Below are 18,367 nucleotides of genomic sequence, written 5' to 3' on the forward strand. Positions count from 1 at the left end.
TTATCACTAATATTCATATTCTATTAATATTGGTTTGACATAGTTCATCACCAAGCAAAGAACAACTGTCAAGTGGGAGCAAAGTGATGCACAGGTCCTGTTATTTTATTTCATGAATAAAAATCTACAAAGTATAAATATAAGAAAAAGCTTTATGCTTTGAAATGATTTCAAACAGAAACAACTGTTAAAGAAAAAAAATCATATCTTCAAAGTATCCTATATTCTATATTCCCATCTGTAATATTTTAAAGAACATTGAACGGTTTCATCAGGATGTGAGTGGTTGGTCATTATTTGAACACATCTGGAGTTCTGGGACATGATGTTATAAATTACAATTTAGCATTTTAATTAATTTTAATGGAGAATAAAAGGATGGAGTTTGAACTTTCAAATAGCTTCACTCCAACACTTTATACTCATTTTACTTGGGGTCCAGTGATTGCAGTTTTCTGGCCAGTCGCTGATTACAAAATTTAAAAAACTTGACCTGCTGGTTGCGATTTTGGCTGATAAATTTTTTTTTGGTCTGAAATGTCACTACCTAGAGCTAGAAAGTGGCTGAGTTGGCAACAGTGGGGTGACTTTTGTAAAGGTGCAGACATGAGCTGGTGAGCGGATCTATCAGTCCAACCTCTCACTGCAGAGCAGAAGAGGGCAGTGGCCTGTTTTTTATTCATTTGGTGAAGTAAATAAGATCGGGGATAAGATCAACCAATCACTGATCCTCCAAAATTAAGGAAATAGATAAATTGGCTGCCAGATAAATCGGGGCACCCTTACTTTTTACAGCTCCTTGTGCTGAAATGTGCTCCTTTCTCCTGCTCACCAAGATGTTTGATCTAAATGTGAAAACAGAACCTAACCAGTTTTGCTACATAGAAGCTGTTCTCTGTTTCTGAATAAATGAAACACAAGCTGTTTGGGTTTAAGTTGTTTATTAACTATGAGTATAACTATGAGAATAATTATAAGCAGGCTTAGCATTTGTACCTTACAGGATGCCCGTTTCAAAGAGATCAAAACTTAACTTTGCAATTTAGAAAAGTAATCGCAAGAGAAAGAAAGACAAAAGTTTTACAGAATAAGCGTACAATAGAAAGTACAATAAAAAAAATTCCCAATTTAGTTTTGTTGTCACTCTTAAATGTTTTGATTCATAGAAAAAAAAATCAGAGGAAGATAACTTGAGTAGATCTATATAGAGATCAAGAACCTGTCTGACAATATGAAGTAGGAAAAAGGCAAAACATCAGATCTTGATCCAAAGAAATCCAAGAACAGACGAGAAACAAAATCAATGAAATCTAACAGTTTGGGAAGACCTACAAAGTCATTTTAAGACAAGAAAAGGAAAGGTCATTTAACACATTTTCACCAACAGAACAATTCAAAGTTCTTTTCAAGATTACAAGGAAAATAAAACAACAAACAAACAGCTACTCTTCATATTATTAATCAAAGGCAATTCTGAGCAAAAGAGGGTTTTGTCTTGATTGAAAAGGAACTCAGTGTTTCAGCTGTTTTCCAGTTTTCTGTAAGTTTGTTCTAGATTAGAGGAGGATAAAAATTAAAGCTGCTTCTCCATGTTTGGTTCTGGTTTGTTCAGGAGACACAGCAGAATGGAACCAGACGTCGGAGCAAAACAGGTCTTTAAAATGTTTTGGTACAAGGCCATTCAGTGACTTAGAAACTATAAATCATGCAGACACAAACATTGTTTCCCATTCATTGTAATATATTTTTAGTTCTTTAACTACAAACAAAAGTCGCCTCAAAACTGAGAAAAGTCAACTTCTAGATATGAGTTAAATGAATGATGACTCAATTTAGAAATATGCTAAAAAATGGGAAACTTTTAAACTTTCATTCTACTTAAAAATTTATTATTTTGTGGAGTTTAAGAGATAAGTGCATTTAATTTAACGGTTAGTTTGATTCAGACAGAATTTGTTCCCTAGTGAACAAAAAAATCATTTGGAAACTGTGTCCTGGATTTATTGAAGTTATTTTGGTCTGATTTTCAGATTATTTGATCATCTATGAAAAAAACTGACAAATTTGTAAGGAGACAAACATTTTTTTTTTTTTTTTTACAGTTTACTACTACTTGGTTTTCTTTACATTTTTTATTTATATAAATCTGAAAAGTGTGGGGTGCATTTGAGTTCAGCGTCTGTGAGGTAACACTTTGTAGAACTAGCTTTTGCTCCAGTTATGGCTTTTATTGTGAACTGAGGTTTTATGAATCAATTGAAATCAACTAATAATTCTATTTTTGATGTTATACGCCTTTACCATTGACACTAATCCATTAGAAATGTTATAATTGAACGGCCTTCGTCACAAGAAAATATTAACTTGTTTTTCTATTTGACTCCATATATTGTAACATTTTTGTCATTCTTTATCGCTTCTCCTGAGCTTTTATCGCACAGAGACTTCACACCTGGATGTTTTAGCTGAACAGGAAGTCCTGCTTCACACCTACTAAAGAGAACTACCACTGAAGACAAAAGGCCTCCATGTCAGAGGGGAAAAAAATCACTTAACATGTCTTTTTACATTTTAACAAATGTTTTATTGGTTTCTATATATATAAAAAAAACAGAATAATGCTCACCATAGGGAGAACAGCAGAATAAATTATTGTGCAAAACAGACAAGATAAACGTGAATATCTGTGGGACGGTGTGTGTGTTATTTTGTACTCAGAGCCACAGATGTCGCAGATATGACGGCACTGAGATGGAAAAACTGAGGGCTCTCTCCCAAACTCAAACCTCCAGGTTCCACACCTGGAAATGTGATGGACGGAGACGCGATCATTATTCACACTAGCATCACTGACTCTAATCACACAGGTCTGGGAGTTAAAGGCACGGGGAGGACGGATGTCAGGGATACTCACCTCTCCAGTCGCTCTTCAGCACAGCAGCGGTGCCAGCCAGCCAACCCAGAGGATCCAGATCCGGTCCTGGTCCACGAAAATCCCTGCGTGCCTGCCAGCAGATAACACGGCCGCCACACTTTCTGAGCTACTGGAGGGAGTCAACCTTATCAAAAATACTACAGCTACAAATCATGAGGTTTCTTTTACATTATTTACAGGTGAAAGCTTAGAGAGAGATGAGAGTTAGGATATTTTCTGAGAGCAGAATGAAAACAGAAGCAGTTTTAATGGAGGGGTGGGTGGTTATTGAGAGTTCTGGGGTTTTGGGGGTTGTGATGATCAGGGCCATGGTCTCCATAAAGTCTGGCTGAGGGTCCCGCTCTGGGACGAGCTCTCTTTGCTCCCCGGCCTCTCCGTTCCCATCTCCAGCCCGCTTTGCATCTGAGGCTGCTGGGGAATCATGGGGAAGCTCTGCTGGGCTGAGAAACTGCGCGGCCAAGCCGAGGTGCTCGCCCCTGAGGCCTGCGTCTGCTGACTGGACTTGGACCTCAGCCTCAGCATCTGGAGCAGGGACTTGGTGTGGGTCATGGAGATGGAGGTTTTGATGCGGGCGGCTGCAGAGTGGCTGTGTGAGTGTGGGAAGCGGGCAGAGAAGGTTGCGTCCAGGACCGGTCCGAGCCAGAGGCCTTTCCCTTCAGGACCCAGGAACTGCGACGCCCTCTGCAGGCAGCTGGAGAACCCGTCCTGGAAGGAGTATTTCTGGCCTCCCATCTTTTCCCTGAGTTCTTTGGCATTTCTTTGCAGGAAGAGAACAGTGCGCTCCAGAATCTCAGCTTTCTCTGCCTTCTGCTGCATCCCTCCCTGCAGCAATGACAGTTAAATAGGTTTAACAACAAACACTGCATATCTTTCTTGTGTTGCATACAAAAACTAAACATGTTTCCACTTTAAATTTTATTTACTTGTTGAGGCTCCTGCAGCAGCATGGTCCTCAGACGCTCCAGACTGTGATTCATTCTCTCCCTTCGACGTTTCTCCACCTGAGATTTCATCAGCTGGAAGCGAGAAGAGGATTGACCAAAGTTTGGGGATCTCATTTAAACATTCTTACATTTAGTTCTCTGCAAATAAAACCAAAAATGTTAGTATTGCTGCATAAGTTGCATGCATTCTCAGCGGTACCTTTCTCTTCCTTGTTGCATCATCAGTTTCTTGCAGCAGCTTCATTATCCTGGACTTCCCAAAGTTCTGTTCTCATCCAGGAAAAGCTGCTTCCTTCCCAGTCTGTGACTGATCAGGTAGTGAGCCTCGGGCCTCTTGCTTCTGCTTTTACCTCCTCCCAGCAGGTCCCTCCCTCCCTTTCATGTCCCTCCTTCCTCCAGCTCCTGCAGACCTTTACAGCCCCCAGACCCACCCTCAGCCCCACACACCACCTCATCAGTCAAGTCACATTCCAGTTCCTCACAATGTCTTGTTTTTATGATAAAAGGAAGCAAATCCTGCAGATTAAAGTCCACTTTTCTAAACTTTTTACCACAAACACAAGAGCACAGATAAAAATATGAAAACATGACAGAGTTGAAAAAGAAAAGTGTAACGCAAGAAATACACTCTCAGGTTTTCAAGTCTTCCCACTTTGCAAATTATTTGTGCTCTTCAGTCTGAACAAAAGCATTTTGCATCATGACAATAAAGTGTGATAGAAAAAAAAAACATACATATATATTTAGATTTGAACGTCATAATGTTCTTCTGCTTGATTATTTTGTAAGATATCAGCATTTAGCAATTATGAAGCAAGTTGAAAGTTGACTTGTGCAGAAACCCATTTTGTTTCATTTTTTAAAATGTAATCATGGTTGGTCCAACTTCAAGAATTTGTGGACCTGAAACGTCTTTTAAAGACCATTTCTTCATTAGATCAAAGCTAAAAATGTTAAGTATGCATCTGCTTTTCAATTTTGCAATCAGTTAAAAATAAAAAGCAAATTTACTATCCTTTGCAACTTCTAACTGAATTTTCCCCAAAAAATATTTATTTACTTAATCCATTAATGCTCTACCAGCTTCTCAGTTCCTGCTAAAGAAAAGAATCCCCTCAGCACTTTGATGCCACCACCATGTCTCACTATGGCTAAAAACTGCAAATCAAATCATTTGTATGTCTCCTTTTTTATTTTACTTCTGAAAGTGAATAGATGTCCCGGATTTCATTTTGGCAAATCAGAAGTGGGTACACTTTCTAAATAAGTTGTTAAATCATTTGTAAAAACACAATAGTTCCACTTCCACTTCACGGCCATATTTGCAGCTCATGTCTGAATATGCAACAGTAGCCTGACTTTTTCTTTTTTCCTTTGGTTCTTCAGAGTGTTTCATCTTTTCACTTCTCTCTGTCCGCGAACCTCCGGCGAGTGCCGACGCGTCTCCTTTCACGCCTTTTGCGTTTCCGCACGCAGGTTGTAAATGCGGGTTTTACATTCGCGCCTCCCTGTCACTGGGGTGCACGCGTGCCATTTGCACCCACTGTCTCGTGCTGCCGCGCCGCTATTGTTTGATGTTCGCCTTTGATGATGCGGAGGATCGCCGTGGGAAACACAGAGGAGGTGATTATGCACGCGTGACTCCTGTTTTAAATTCATCATTTGAAGCCCCCTTCCTTCCCTAACCGGTGAGCCTGGCACTTCTTTGCAAATGCAGACTGACGTTCAAACACGTGGAGTCCGACACATTGTAATCACAGGCGTCACTACGCACAGATACCCAATTTCTATACCCAATACTGCGTTTAATAAACTTATTGTATGAATATAACACGGGGGAAGAACCCGGATGGTGACAGAGTTTCATTTGAGGGGGTAAGATGTTTATTTGAGGGACCACTGTCCCCTTTTGCCCCAGCATATAGAGCTGCTGAGCAATAATAAGAACAAGCAAAAACTAATTAAAACCGAATTAGACAAAAAGTCATAACAAAATAAAACCAGTAAACTGTTTACTCCTGTCTGTCAGCTTTGATAGAACTGCCTGAGCTCCCTCAGGGGTCAGAGGTCAAAGCTGTGCTTCAACCTGGGCTTTTCTGCTTCAACATATTAGAGCTTTTACTGTGCAGAATATCTGACTAACTTCATGTATTTTGATCCTTATTTCACAGTGTTTCATTGTTTTATGTTCTAATTTTAGTGTTTTTATTAATGATTTATGTCTTGTGTAGAGTTTTGTTTTAAATATGTTCTAGACATAAACTTTGATTTCCGTTGTTGCCATGTTCTGCCTGCAGGACGCCAACCAGAGATTAATAAAGAAATTATGTACCTGATCACTAATGGCTGTATCCACAGGAAAATTGCTCAACATTTTAATTAAAGATCCATGAAGCTCCTTCAATCTGCTGCTGAGAAAATCAGCTCATCTGACCTCTGTGACCAAAACTCAGTAATACAAAGTTTTATAAACTTTAAAGGAAAGTTCAACTCAATCAATTTAGAAAATGTCCATTTTGGGTCACAAACTGCAGGTTTCACATGAATCCTCTCCCTGTTTTAGCAAAGCCGGTGTCCAGATGTTGCAAGGATTTGCCACATTGACTCTTTCTCTCAGTCATGCAGATTAAAATATTTTTATTTTCCCAGTCAGGATCAGAAAGAGGAACCAAAAATAAAAACCTGAGAGATAAACGTGAAAATGTTTCCAAACTGAGATGGAAATCTACCAGGAAGATGAATCAACATTTTAAATCAACACATCACTGTGAGCAGTCATTAAATGAGCTAATCTAAGCTAATCTACCACTGCTGTTACATTTAGCTACTGCTGTAAAGCTGATCAACCACAACAATCACTTATCAATAATCATAAAATTAACATCAAGTCTAAAAATATAAAACTTTAATGAACTGAATGTTCTGTTCTTCGTGTGGGAAATGTTTGAGTGTTTTTGGAGTTGAATCTTAATAATTTACTGGCATTGTTGACAGTCAGTTGCTATTACAACAGGTCTGTGTGTAGCGTGGCCAACAGAGAGAGCGAGAAAAAATAATCTGAGTGGTTTTGAGATGTTTTCTGCCTTATTTTCCCTAAATCAATAGGAGCCACATATCCAGGTTTCATTTAGTTAACTAGATCGTTCTACTGCCAGTCAGTCGCTTAACTTGCATGTGCCTGGGGCCGGCTCTGACTGTGTCGCCACCTTCAGGAAGGAAGTTGTGTGAATATGATGAAATGATTGTCGTCCCAGCGCCCGTGGCTCTCCGTCTTCAGTGCATCAACATGAATGTCGTCGGCTTCCAAAGACACGCTGAAAACGGAAACGTCTTCCTGGTCTGAGCGCCAAACAGAGACGTCCGTCATGTAGGTCCAACATCTTCACCAGACATTCAGCACTGATCCTGTCATCAAACCAGCATATTCAGAACGATGTCTGCTTCCCACAGGGCAACTCTGGAGGAGGAGTGGTGCACAACAACTTGCTTTATGGAGTCATTTCATTCACTGACAATCCACCCCTTTGCATGCCGCGCTCCAGCTGGGGTGATGGATGTTTGTGACTACCTGCCACTCATCAACCAACAAGTGTTCCCCAGTCTTCATGTCTCTGATTATTCTCCATTTTATCAGCATCAAAGTATCCGCTGCTCTATAAATTGAAAATAAATAAATCCAAACTGCTTACTGGCTGCTCACATTTCTGCTTCGTTTTTCTACCATTTAAGGTTCATTTCAAGGGAATCAAATGTCATTTTTCTAGTAATCTGAAACTCAACATGTTTTAAAATACAATAATCTGTAACTCAATGTGAAGAAGTTCTTCAGACTTCAGATTTTTAGTTTTCCAGTTTCTCTCAGATCTTTTGGTTCATTTTTCACGTTTGCACAATAACTGGAGCATTTCCTAAAACATTTAATACAAATTGAACATCTAGTAGTAATTGTGATTCAAGACTTCTCGTTTCTCTGAAGCAGCTCTTCATGTCAGTGAATGTGTCATCAAAATGAAAAGTTCTGACGCAACGACAGTAACATCAAGGAATGTTGACAGAGACTGATCAGCCACAGAGAGGTTTCGAAGAAAAACAATAAAATAAATGCAAAACAATGACAGATTTTGACATCTAGTTAAACATTTAACTAATTGTCAAAAACCCAGTGGAAGAAAACCCACATCTGCATCCGAAGCAACTGAGTCAATGAAATAGATACACTAGTTAAACATTGAATAATGAATAAAATTGAAAAAAATGATAAAATGACTTTGAATATGATGTGGAAAGGAAGTCCATATAAGGCCTGCAGTGGAGTGGTGTATGAACACCTCCTCCTTTAATTAATGTTGTTTAGCCTAAACATATGACCATTTTTTAAATGCTTCTTCTGAACTGGAAAGAACCACCTCTAGTTTTCTGTATAGTCTGTTTTCTTTACCTGTATTTTTAGTTTTGGTCTCTTTAATGATGAGTTTAACAGCAGCTGTTTAAAGCAATAAGGCAGAAGTGAATAGATCATTAAATAACATTTCTCAACATGAAACTACAAATGTTTCCATTATTTTCTTCACCAATAACCAGAAATAAGCACAAGAGACGATCTGATCAGATAACAGCCATTTATTTTCTAGTCATGTGACAGTGGATATTATGTACTGATTATTACAAACAGCAGCTTTACTTATTCATAAATTAGATTTCATCACAGATTAACTTGAATACAATAATTTACTCTCCAAATAATTCATCTGTAAATCAGAAAATGAATCAACTGAAAACTGAAATTTCAAGATTAACTTGAACTTTGTGATTTTATGACACTGAACATTTAGCCACATGTCAGACACACTGGATTTTATGTCCAAGCTGTTTCATTTACCCATTGTTTGGACCATTAATTATTTGTCTTATCCACCCAATGTACGCACAGACGTCCATGAAACCAGTTGGTTTACTGCAGGCATACTTTGGATCTCCAGTGAAGGCATGAACGCCATACAGCCTGTTGTTGAACACCCATCCTCCTCCAGAGTCGCCCTGTGACAAACACAAAGCTTTTAGTTGTTTTGCTGCTGTGATTTATCCAGTAAATTAGAGACAGTGTCAGGTTTATCAGCTCAAAATAGAAAACTAACCCCAGATGTGTCCTTCCCGGAGCTTTTAGCACAGTTCCAGTGCTGGTAAATGAGACTATAGGCTTTAAGTTTTATCAAAGCCTTTTCCATTTTCTCATGTTTTTCAACCTCAAGTTCTGCACACTGAAGTTCATCTGGAGTATGGGGAACTGTAAATGAAAAGAAGAAGAAACAAATGTTAGGCCTGTCTCAGTGTCAGAACATTTTGTTCAGGATTTTACCTTATTGTTTGTAATTATTAACTAGTTTATTTCAGATTATGTATTATGACCTGACTTTTCAGAAACTCTGTTTGCTGCAGCTTCAGCAGAGAGCTTGAAAGCTGATTTACATAATTTGTCATTTTGAGGTAACAACAAAAACATAAACTTACTTCTTTTTTTGAAAAAAAATCCAGCTTTTGCGGCTCCATAACCTGCAATCTGAACCTTAGTGCCGCTGAAACACAAGAGAAACAAAAGCAGAAATATAAGTCACCTTCAAAAAATAATCCGGCCCTCAGAGACCAGATCTGAAAAATATTCCTGCATGAACTTTGCTTCTTGTTAAAGATCAAGAAGAAAAGTGTCCGATTTAAGAAAGACAAAACTTACAGTGGGAGAGTATCTGGACAGGTGGCTAGACTGATTGGTTGGATTGTTGTTTGTCTTGGCAGCTTCAGGAGCATGATGTCATGTCCACGACCGTTGATGTCTCTGTAAATTTCATGTTGAGTGATTGTGTAAGTCACCACTGGAGTACCTTTAGGATGAACTCCTAGTTTTGCCTTAATAACCCTATGCAAATAAAACACAATTATTAGAGAAACAAATAGTTATTGGTGATTTTTCAGTAGATCGTTTCCTGACTCACCATCCTGGACCTGACTCCCAGCAGTGAGCTGCAGTCAGAACCCACTGATCACTGATCAGAGATCCTCCACAAAAATAGCTCTTTGTTTGACTTTCTCCAGTGATATTCACATGATACTGTCGCTCATCATCTCTACACTTTTTACCTCCTATGACTCTCTTCTGCAAAGACACTGAACTCACTGCAACACCTGGAGAAGAAAGTTGCTGTTTTAGCAAATTAAATTCACACAGTAGAAATAAGGAACCAACATGTCAGCTTATAATGAAAAGGATCAAATAAAACAGATCAACATAATTCATAGCATTCAGAGTGAATGGACATGTGTCCAGTGTCTCCAGTTTGTCCAGTGTCTCCAGTGTGTCCAGTGTCTCCAGTGTGTCCAGTGTCTCCAGTGTGTCCAGTGTCTCCAGTGTGTCCAGTGTGTCCAGTGTCTCCAGTGTGTCCAGTGTCTCCAGTGTGTCCAGTGTGTCTGACTCACCCATCCCCAGCAGCAGCAGAACCTTCAGCAGAGCCATTGCTGGTCCAGCTTCCTGTGAATGTCTGCTGTCCTGCAGCAGCTTTTAAACTCTGTTCACAACTTCCTGTTGGACAGGAAGCCACCAATCACAGGACGGACACTGAACTGAACCACTGTGCATTGTCATGTGGATACAGTGGAACTTTACCAACTCATCGTTCTAAAGAAACTCAAACTATAGTTTGATGAAGAGTCACAAAAAAGACTTTAAAAGCTGAAAAATGAACTTGATTTAAAGTATATAAACTTAAACGGCTCTAATGACATCAGATAAATGTAAAATTAACATTCATCCATTTAAATGTAATTGCTACTGGTTTATGCAGCATTTAAATATGTAAAAGAAATTGCATTCACATAGGAACTAAACTGTTGGTACATCATCTCTACCACAGCAGGCAGTCATCTGCACACAAAGATTTTAACCATTCACCATTTCAATAAAACGTAAAACTTTAACTTTCATCAATGATGACATTAATGGCTCAAAATTACATTAAATAAATTAAAACTAAATTAATTTGTCACTTAAATGAAAATTCTGGTTAAAGCATTGATTAAAATTATATCTAAAAAAATACTACAGTAAAATTTTAACTGGTGTGATGATTTACATTAAAGATACAGACAAATTTAATTCTTCTAAAAATGACAGGTCCTCTTCTGTCAGCCATGTTTCCTGGCTTTAATATGATTTACTATAAAAACTATAAAAGCAGAAAATCTTACCAAGTATTTTGGTGTAGTTCCTAATGCAAATATCTTAGTACATGATAAACAAAACAAAAGTAACTTACAAGTAACTTTTCAGTAAGACAAACAAGCTTGTTTTAAATAAATAGTTTCTTAATATTGATGAAAATACACTGAACAAAAATATAAACGCTCCATGTCAAATATTGTTGTCATGTGGAGTAAATGAGCATTGCTGACATTTTTTGTACCAAAGTAATATTTCTCCTGATTTGTGTATAATTTTTAATCCAACTTGCTGTCAGTGAGCATCACTCACTCAGTGAGTTGTTTTTTACTCAGTACATTGTGGTTCATGTCCAGATAAGATAAAACGAGCAACAACCAGACAATCCCTGGACTAGACAATAAAAGGCCCCAAAATGTCACATTTTGTCACAAGTCATAAAGCCTCAGATGTTATGCGGGAGCCGTTGGCATGTTGGATGCAGGGACGCCCAGCAGAGCAGCAGCTGCACAGCTCAACGTCCATAATCAGACCATCGGCCGTTTAAGAGTTTGTTTCCAACAGACTGAAAATCCATCTCATCCTCCTCATCCTCGTCGGCCACATGTGACCAATCCAGCACCAGATCGCCACATCCAGCTCGTCCATCTGAGGATCGGTTCAGACCAGCGACACACACAGTTGATTGGTCTGAACAACAGACGCATCACACCTCAGATTGTCTGTAATTGTCTACAGGAAGCCAACTGGGTCAGAATCAGATTTCTCAACCTGACCCCTATCATGACTGTCAATCCGCTGCAAACGGCCGAACCACGATGAAATCAATGCTGATATGAAGATCAGTAATTACTGAAAATATATTTTGAGTTTCTCCATATATTGCATAACCCAAATGTTCATAAAACTCTTATATTTGACATGAGGCATATATATATTTTTTTGTTAATTGAAATTCAATAATTCAAAACTTGGCAGATCATTTAACTTATAACACGGGAACAAAGTGTTGTTATAAGTGAAATAACACTGGCGTCCCACAGAGCTGTGTGCTGAGCCCCCTCCTCTAGTTGTTCACCTAACACTGTCATTTTAACTCAGAACTAGTTTACTGAGTAAAATGAAAGAGTGAACTAATACCAAAATGCAAAACCACAAAAAAGAAAACAAATAAGAATAAAACCAATTCCCAGTAAAATGATGTAATGACCTGTATGTAGTGAGAAAATGTAGTCTCGTATTTCCAGAAAATAATTTTACACAGTTTTCAGGATGAAAACCAATGATCTATGGAAGTCTGCAGGTGCAGATCCTCCTCAGTGACACCAGCGAACATCCAGGGAGTGAACGCAGAGGTCCTGGACTCTCACAAGCATCTGTGGGACATTAAGGGATTTCTATTTCTATTAAAACGTTTAACATTTAAGAAATTTTCTCAGGTTTATTCAAAGCTAGTTTCAATGTGTTCTCACACTAACTGTTTCCGTCATGTAGAATTGACCAATATTATGTTTTGTCTTCTAAGTCAGGATTACAAAGAACCCGAGAGATAAACGAGAAAATGTTTCCACACTGAGATGAACATCTGCCAGGAAGATGAATCGACATTTTAAACCAACACTACCGCTTCAGACATGAAATAAACAAATACACAGCATTGTTGTGCAACAAAATGGTTGATTTGGCAATAAATAACTATTGATAAAAGTGTTTACTATGTTTGTAATTTGTAAAGATCAAAATTACAAAGTTGAGGCAGAAGAAAATATTATCTTGACCTCTGACTGTTTTCCAAATAAAATGTAATATTAATGCCATATTTTTTAATTTGTGTTCACAAGTTTTTGTAAATATGGTAATGTAAGATAATTATGAATGACGTAATGCCCATCGTCTGCCAATAAAATGATGTGGGTAACATCAGTACTAATTGAAGAAACTTTTACTGTAACATATGTGATGATGGAAACATGATGTTACCATCTTTATTCTTTAATTGTTTGTCCTGTTTCTGTTTTAGCAGCAACGTTTGTGCCTGATTTTGGTCTAGTGTTGTCCTCAGTTTTCTTCTTCAGGTGTTTCAGTGAACTCAGATGATTAAACTCATAGAAATATGTCTGAAAAGTTTCTTTATCAACATAAGACCATCATAACATTATGGTAAGTTTCTGCTGTCAGCAGAAACTCAGTGGCAAAACCCTAAACTTTTCACAAAGCAAATTGCCTTAGAAAAGCTGAATATTTTAATGTCAAATATACATGAATCAATGTTGATTCCTTAACTTTGATTCAAAATAAACTCAAATATATATAGTAATGATACACCTCTAAGAGTCATAACGGCCGTTGTCTGACGTCACTGTGAAAAGGGTCTATTGTCAAACCCAAAACTTGACAGGTTTGGGGCAAGGTGAGAGTTGATCTATTAAACTGACTGAAGATGAATACATAACTAAAAGCTGGACTATAGACATTATTTATTTGTGAGCTTGCCTCTTTATTATTAAATTGAATATAATTTCAGATTTTTCTATAACTTTTCTTCAGGTTAGCTTAGAAAGTGAGCTATTATTGTTACAGGTTAGTTTTCTAAACTACAAAAAAGTAACTGTTAGGGATGCTCAAATATGAAAAATTGGACTGATATTGATATCCAATAGTAACACTGGTATTATGGAAGACTTACCAATATTTTATTTTATAATTTGTTTTATCCGATTACTTGATTAATTGTAAGAATAATCAATAGATTACTTGATTACTAAAATATTTGTTTACAATAGCTCTACAAACAATTAACTCCATCAGCTTTTCCAAAAACAAAAAAAAAAAAAATTCCCCAAAATTATGAATTACAAATAAAACTTTGACACCAGAAACACAACAGCAGTGGGCTTGCCAAACGGACCCTACAATGAAAACACAGAAAAGTACCACTTCATAAGTTTTCTGTATACATTTATAAAAGGAACAACATACAATTTTGCAAGAAACATTACTTTAAACATGTATAACATTTTAAAGAAATAAACAAACTCAAACTCACTTCCAAACGGCCTGCAGCCTGTCCAGACTGAAGGCGATTCTCACCCTGAACAATTTATCAATTGTTCTTAGATCAGAATCAGAACCAGAACTGGTTGATTGTTGGTTCAACCAGAGCTAACAGAACTTCTCCAACATGCAACATTTTCTTCTTTCCTTTTTCTCTCAATAAATACAAAGTTTATTAAAACTGAATCCTTAGACCAGCTGACCAGGCAGGGAACTTTAAGCTTTGTTTCTTTGGATCAGAACTTTTTAACTTGCTTCAATTATTAGCGAGAATGTTCTTGGTTTTCTGTTAAAAACATTTTCTCTAGGTTCTGTGGTGGCGCAGGGGCAAAGCACAACACTTGAATTGGGGCCTTTGTCCTTGTGCTGGTGGTCGCAGGTTTGATTCCTGGCCTGATGATATTTGCCGCATGTTTTCTCTCTTCACCCTCTTTTCTGTCAAACTACTTTCAAATAAAGGTCACTATAGCGTCAACAAACATTTTCTCTGTGGGGTTTGATCTGAAGTGACATATTCTCTGTTTTAGTGTTTTAAGAACTTGGGAAGTTTTAAATCAGGAGGAACATAGACAAAACCTGAAAAGTGTGGCATGGATCTAATTCAGTCTCTCTGAGTCAAATACAGTTGTGGTCAAAAGTTTACATACACTTGTAAAAAACATAATGTTATGGCTGTCTTGAGTTTCCAATAAGTTCTACAACTCTTATTTTTCTGTGATAGAGTGATCGGAACACATACATGTTTGTCACAAAAAACAGTCATAAAATTTGGTTCTTTCATAAATTTTTTATGGGTCTGCTGAAAATGTCACCAAATCTGCTGGGTCAAAAATATACATACAGCAACATTAGTATTTGGTTACATGTCCCTTGGCCATTTTCACGGCAACTAGGCGCTTTTGGTAGCCATCCACAAGCTCCTGGCAAGCTTCAGGTCGAATGTTTGACCACTCTTCTTGACAGAATTGGTGCAGTTCAGCTAAATGTGATGGTTTTCTTGCATGAACCTGTTTCTTTAGCACTGTCCACATGTTCTCAATGGGGTTTAAGTCAGGACTTTGGGAAGGCCATTCTAAAACCTTAATTCTAGCCTGGTTTAGCCATTCCTTTACCACTTTTGATGTGTGTTTTGGGTCATTGTCTTGTTGGAACACCCAACTGCGCCCAAGACCCAACCATCGGGCTGATGGTTTTAAGTTTTCCTGCAGAATTTGGAGGTAATCCTCCTTCTTCATTATCCCATTTACTTTCTGCAAAGAACCAGTTCCACTGGCAGCAAAACATCCCCAGAGCATAATACTACCACCACCATGCTTGACAGTAGGCATGGTGTTCCTGGGATTAAAGGCCTCACCTTTTCTCCTCCAAACATATTGCTGGGTGTTGTGGCCAAACAGCTCAATTTTTGTTTCGTCTGACCAGAGAACTTTCCTCCAGAAGGTTTTATCTTTGTCCATGTGATCAGCAGCAAACTTCAGCTGAGTCTTAAGGTGCCTTTTCTGGAGCAAGGGCTTCTTTCTTGCACGGCAGCCTCTCAGTCCATGGCGATGTAAAACACGCTTGACTGTGGAGACTGACACCTGTGTTCCATCAGCTTCCAAATCCTTGCAGACCTGCTTCTTGGTGATTCTTGGTTGACTCTTGACCATCCTGACCAATCTCCTCTCGGCAGCATGTGATAGCTTGCGTTTTCTTCCTGATCGTGGCAGTGACACAACTGTTCCATGCACTTTATACTTGCGTATAATTGTCTGCACAGTTGCTCTTGGGACCTGTAGCTTCTTTGAAATGGCTCCAAGTGACCTCCCTGACTTGTTCAAGTCAATAATTCGCTTTTTTAGATCCACACTGAGTTCCTTTGACTTTCCCATTGTAGCTTTTGTAGCTGAGTCTAATCACTGGGTCAAATGAGCCCTATTTAAATGGGCTCATGAGAAGTCAACAGCTGTAGTCAATCAGAATCACTTACAAGAAGTGAAGAGGCCATGACATGAAGCTAATTTGATTGACACAACTCGCTACATCACCAAAATTGACAAATTTTGTTGCTGTATGTATATTTTTGACCCAGCAGATTTGGTGACATTTTCAGCAGACCCATAAAAAATTTATGAAAGAACCAAATTTTATGACTGTTTTTTGTGACAAACATGTATGTGTTCCGATCACTCTATCACAGAAAAATAAGAGTTGTAGAACTTATTGGAAACTCAAGACAGCCATAACATTATGTTTTTTACAAGTGTATGTAAACTTTTGACCACAACTGTAACATTGAATAATAAACCCAATCTCCTGCCCTCAGTTATTTATTCAGACAATGTTTAACTGAAATGTGTTTTCAGGGCCTGTGAAGTGGGAGCGAACGGGGAACTTGTCCAGCAGTGACCAAACAGCCATGAATCAGCCTTTCTGCTCTCCTCCCAGTCATGGCAGATGGTTTATCAGCTATGTTGGAACAGGCATATTGACTTTTGTAAGAGTCCTGACCATGAAATGTTGATTTAAAGACCAGATAAAAGTTGCACAGGGCTGATTTAGCTAAAAGTTGTTCATAATAAAGCACTTTGTGTTGTCTTGTTGCTGAAAATATGCTATAAAAATAAAATTACATTTACCTTTAACATAAACAGGGTTTTGTCTTTAATATGTTTTTGTCCTGCATGAGCTCTGACTGCAAACCAAATTTCTACTTTTTCATTTTCTGATCTCATTTTGTTTTTAATCTTGAGAAAAATCACCAAATTTGTATTTTTTCTGTCTCATTCTGGTTACATATTTGTATAAATTTATACAAATTATGAATTAAGGGAAAACACAACTAAACATCTGACTAGAATCCCTGCTGGTTGGTTTTATCTATCTATCTATCTATCATGACACCACAGACCCTTGCTGACCTTTAGTAAACACCTGTGATGAATAGAACACGCAAAATCTGTTCCTGTCTGGTTTCAAACCAGAAACCTTTTGCATGCAAAGCCAAAGTGATAACCACTACACTACAGAATCTCATGCTCTTTGGACTGTTCCTGGTAGATGATCCACATTTTGTTAGAGACTAATGTTAACGATTGGCATGGAACAAAGTCAAATACTTAAACCACAGATCCTCTCAGAGAGCACAGTAACTTGGTGAACAAATTGTCAGACTTATAATTGTGCCTAATTTCACATTACAGTCCATAAACTAAGCCTGGGATCAAAGAAATGTATTAAAGATGTCATTAGCAGAGACAAATGGTTCTACAGAGACTTGGTTAAATGGCTAAAAAATAAAATTAATACTTACATATAAAAGATGGTTCAAAAATAAAACTAAGACATTAAATAAAAAAATATCTCTGAAATACAATCACTTGAAAATTAAAAATGGTTCAAAAATAAAATCAACACTTCAAAATACAACATCTCTGGAAAATAAAATATTATGTATGTTGTTTTGAAAAACATTGGAATATAAGCACTTTTATCAAATCTTCAGTGGTAAGATCATGTAAGTTCTTCTTAAATCCATGGAAACTCAACAGTTTGTAAGGTAGGTGAGTTAGCTCAGCAGGTTAGAGCACGGTGCTGGTAATGCTGAGGTCATCGGTTCAAACCCCGTATGGGGCAATTCATGTGTAAAGTCTTTCAGACAATCAACACTTCAAAATAAATTAAATAAGGGTTCAAAAATAAAATCAACACTTCAAAATAAATAAGGTTTCAACAATAACATCAACATGTTACAATTTAAAAAATGGTTCAAAAATAAAATCAACACTTTAAAATAAAAAATGGTTCAAAAATAAAAGGTAACACTTTATTTGAAGGGGGTGAATAAGACTGACATGACACTGTGATATTACTGATGTAAATTTGTTATAAAAGTATTACTGATTGCACTTTAAAAATGAGGTAATTTTATGTTATTAAAGGTAAAGTTTAAACAGTAATGATTTATTGGTTAATGTCAAGTTGTCATAACAAAGACATTTTGAATAATGTCAACTTTGTATTAAAAGTGTCATAATTTACCGAATGACGCTTTATGACAACAGTCATAAATATTCATGAAGACTTATTGATGTTCATGACAAGTGTTATGTCATGTTTATGACAGTGTCATGTCAGTCTTATTCACCCCCCTTCAAATAAAGTGTTACCAAATAAAATCAACAGTTCAAAATGTATAATGGTAACTGTTTCTGTCTGGTCAGTCCATAAACTAAGCCTGGGATCAAA

The 18,367-nt window shown here is 37.5% G+C and overlaps 2 protein-coding genes across 2 annotated transcripts; both read right to left on the reverse strand.

The window, feature by feature from the left end:
* Window positions 1–2,579: 2,579 nt before the first annotated feature.
* Window positions 2,580–4,123, reverse strand: her7 (hairy and enhancer of split related-7). Its single transcript, XM_014977371.2, has 3 exons — window positions 4,079–4,123; window positions 3,859–3,951; window positions 2,580–3,757 (listed from the first exon to the last, which is right to left on the reverse strand). The coding sequence occupies exons 1-3, from the start codon at window positions 4,121–4,123 to the stop codon at window positions 3,236–3,238; spliced, it is 660 nt and encodes a 219-aa protein (XP_014832857.2). The 3' UTR covers window positions 2,580–3,235.
* A 4,361-nt stretch (window positions 4,124–8,484) lies between these two features.
* On the reverse strand, window positions 8,485–10,406 carry LOC106910701 (kallikrein-8-like). Its single transcript, XM_014977369.2, has 6 exons — window positions 10,348–10,406; window positions 9,867–10,056; window positions 9,608–9,790; window positions 9,388–9,452; window positions 9,015–9,163; window positions 8,485–8,916 (listed from the first exon to the last, which is right to left on the reverse strand). The coding sequence occupies exons 1-6, from the start codon at window positions 10,382–10,384 to the stop codon at window positions 8,755–8,757; spliced, it is 786 nt and encodes a 261-aa protein (XP_014832855.2). The 5' UTR covers window positions 10,385–10,406; the 3' UTR covers window positions 8,485–8,754.
* Between the last annotated feature and the right edge of the window lie 7,961 nt (window positions 10,407–18,367).

The sequence above is a fragment of the Poecilia mexicana genome, unplaced genomic scaffold (assembly GCF_051168715.1).
Source record: "Poecilia mexicana isolate PSO_F unplaced genomic scaffold, ASM5116871v1 scaffold_16, whole genome shotgun sequence".
Taxonomy (NCBI): domain Eukaryota; kingdom Metazoa; phylum Chordata; class Actinopteri; order Cyprinodontiformes; family Poeciliidae; genus Poecilia; species Poecilia mexicana.

Bases quoted from the DNA above. Each gene is read 5' to 3' on its own strand.
- her7 (XM_014977371.2), bottom strand. From the start codon at position 4,123: ATGAAGCTGCTGCAAGAAACTGATGATGCAACAAGGAAGAGAAAG. The intron at 3,952-4,078 runs GTACCGCTGAGA...TCTCGCTTCCAG, and splicing joins ATGCAACAAGGAAGAGAAAG to CTGATGAAATCTCAGGTGGA. The intron at 3,758-3,858 runs GTAAATAAAATT...TCATTGCTGCAG, and splicing joins TGCTGCAGGAGCCTCAACAA to GGAGGGATGCAGCAGAAGGC.
- LOC106910701 (XM_014977369.2), bottom strand. From the start codon at position 10,384: ATGGCTCTGCTGAAGGTTCTGCTGCTGCTGGGGATGG. The intron at 9,453-9,607 runs GTAAGTTTTGTC...CTTGTGTTTCAG, and splicing joins TGTCCAGATACTCTCCCACT to CGGCACTAAGGTTCAGATTG. The intron at 9,164-9,387 runs GTAAGTTTATGT...TTTCATTTACAG, and splicing joins ATTTTTTTTCAAAAAAAGAA to TTCCCCATACTCCAGATGAA.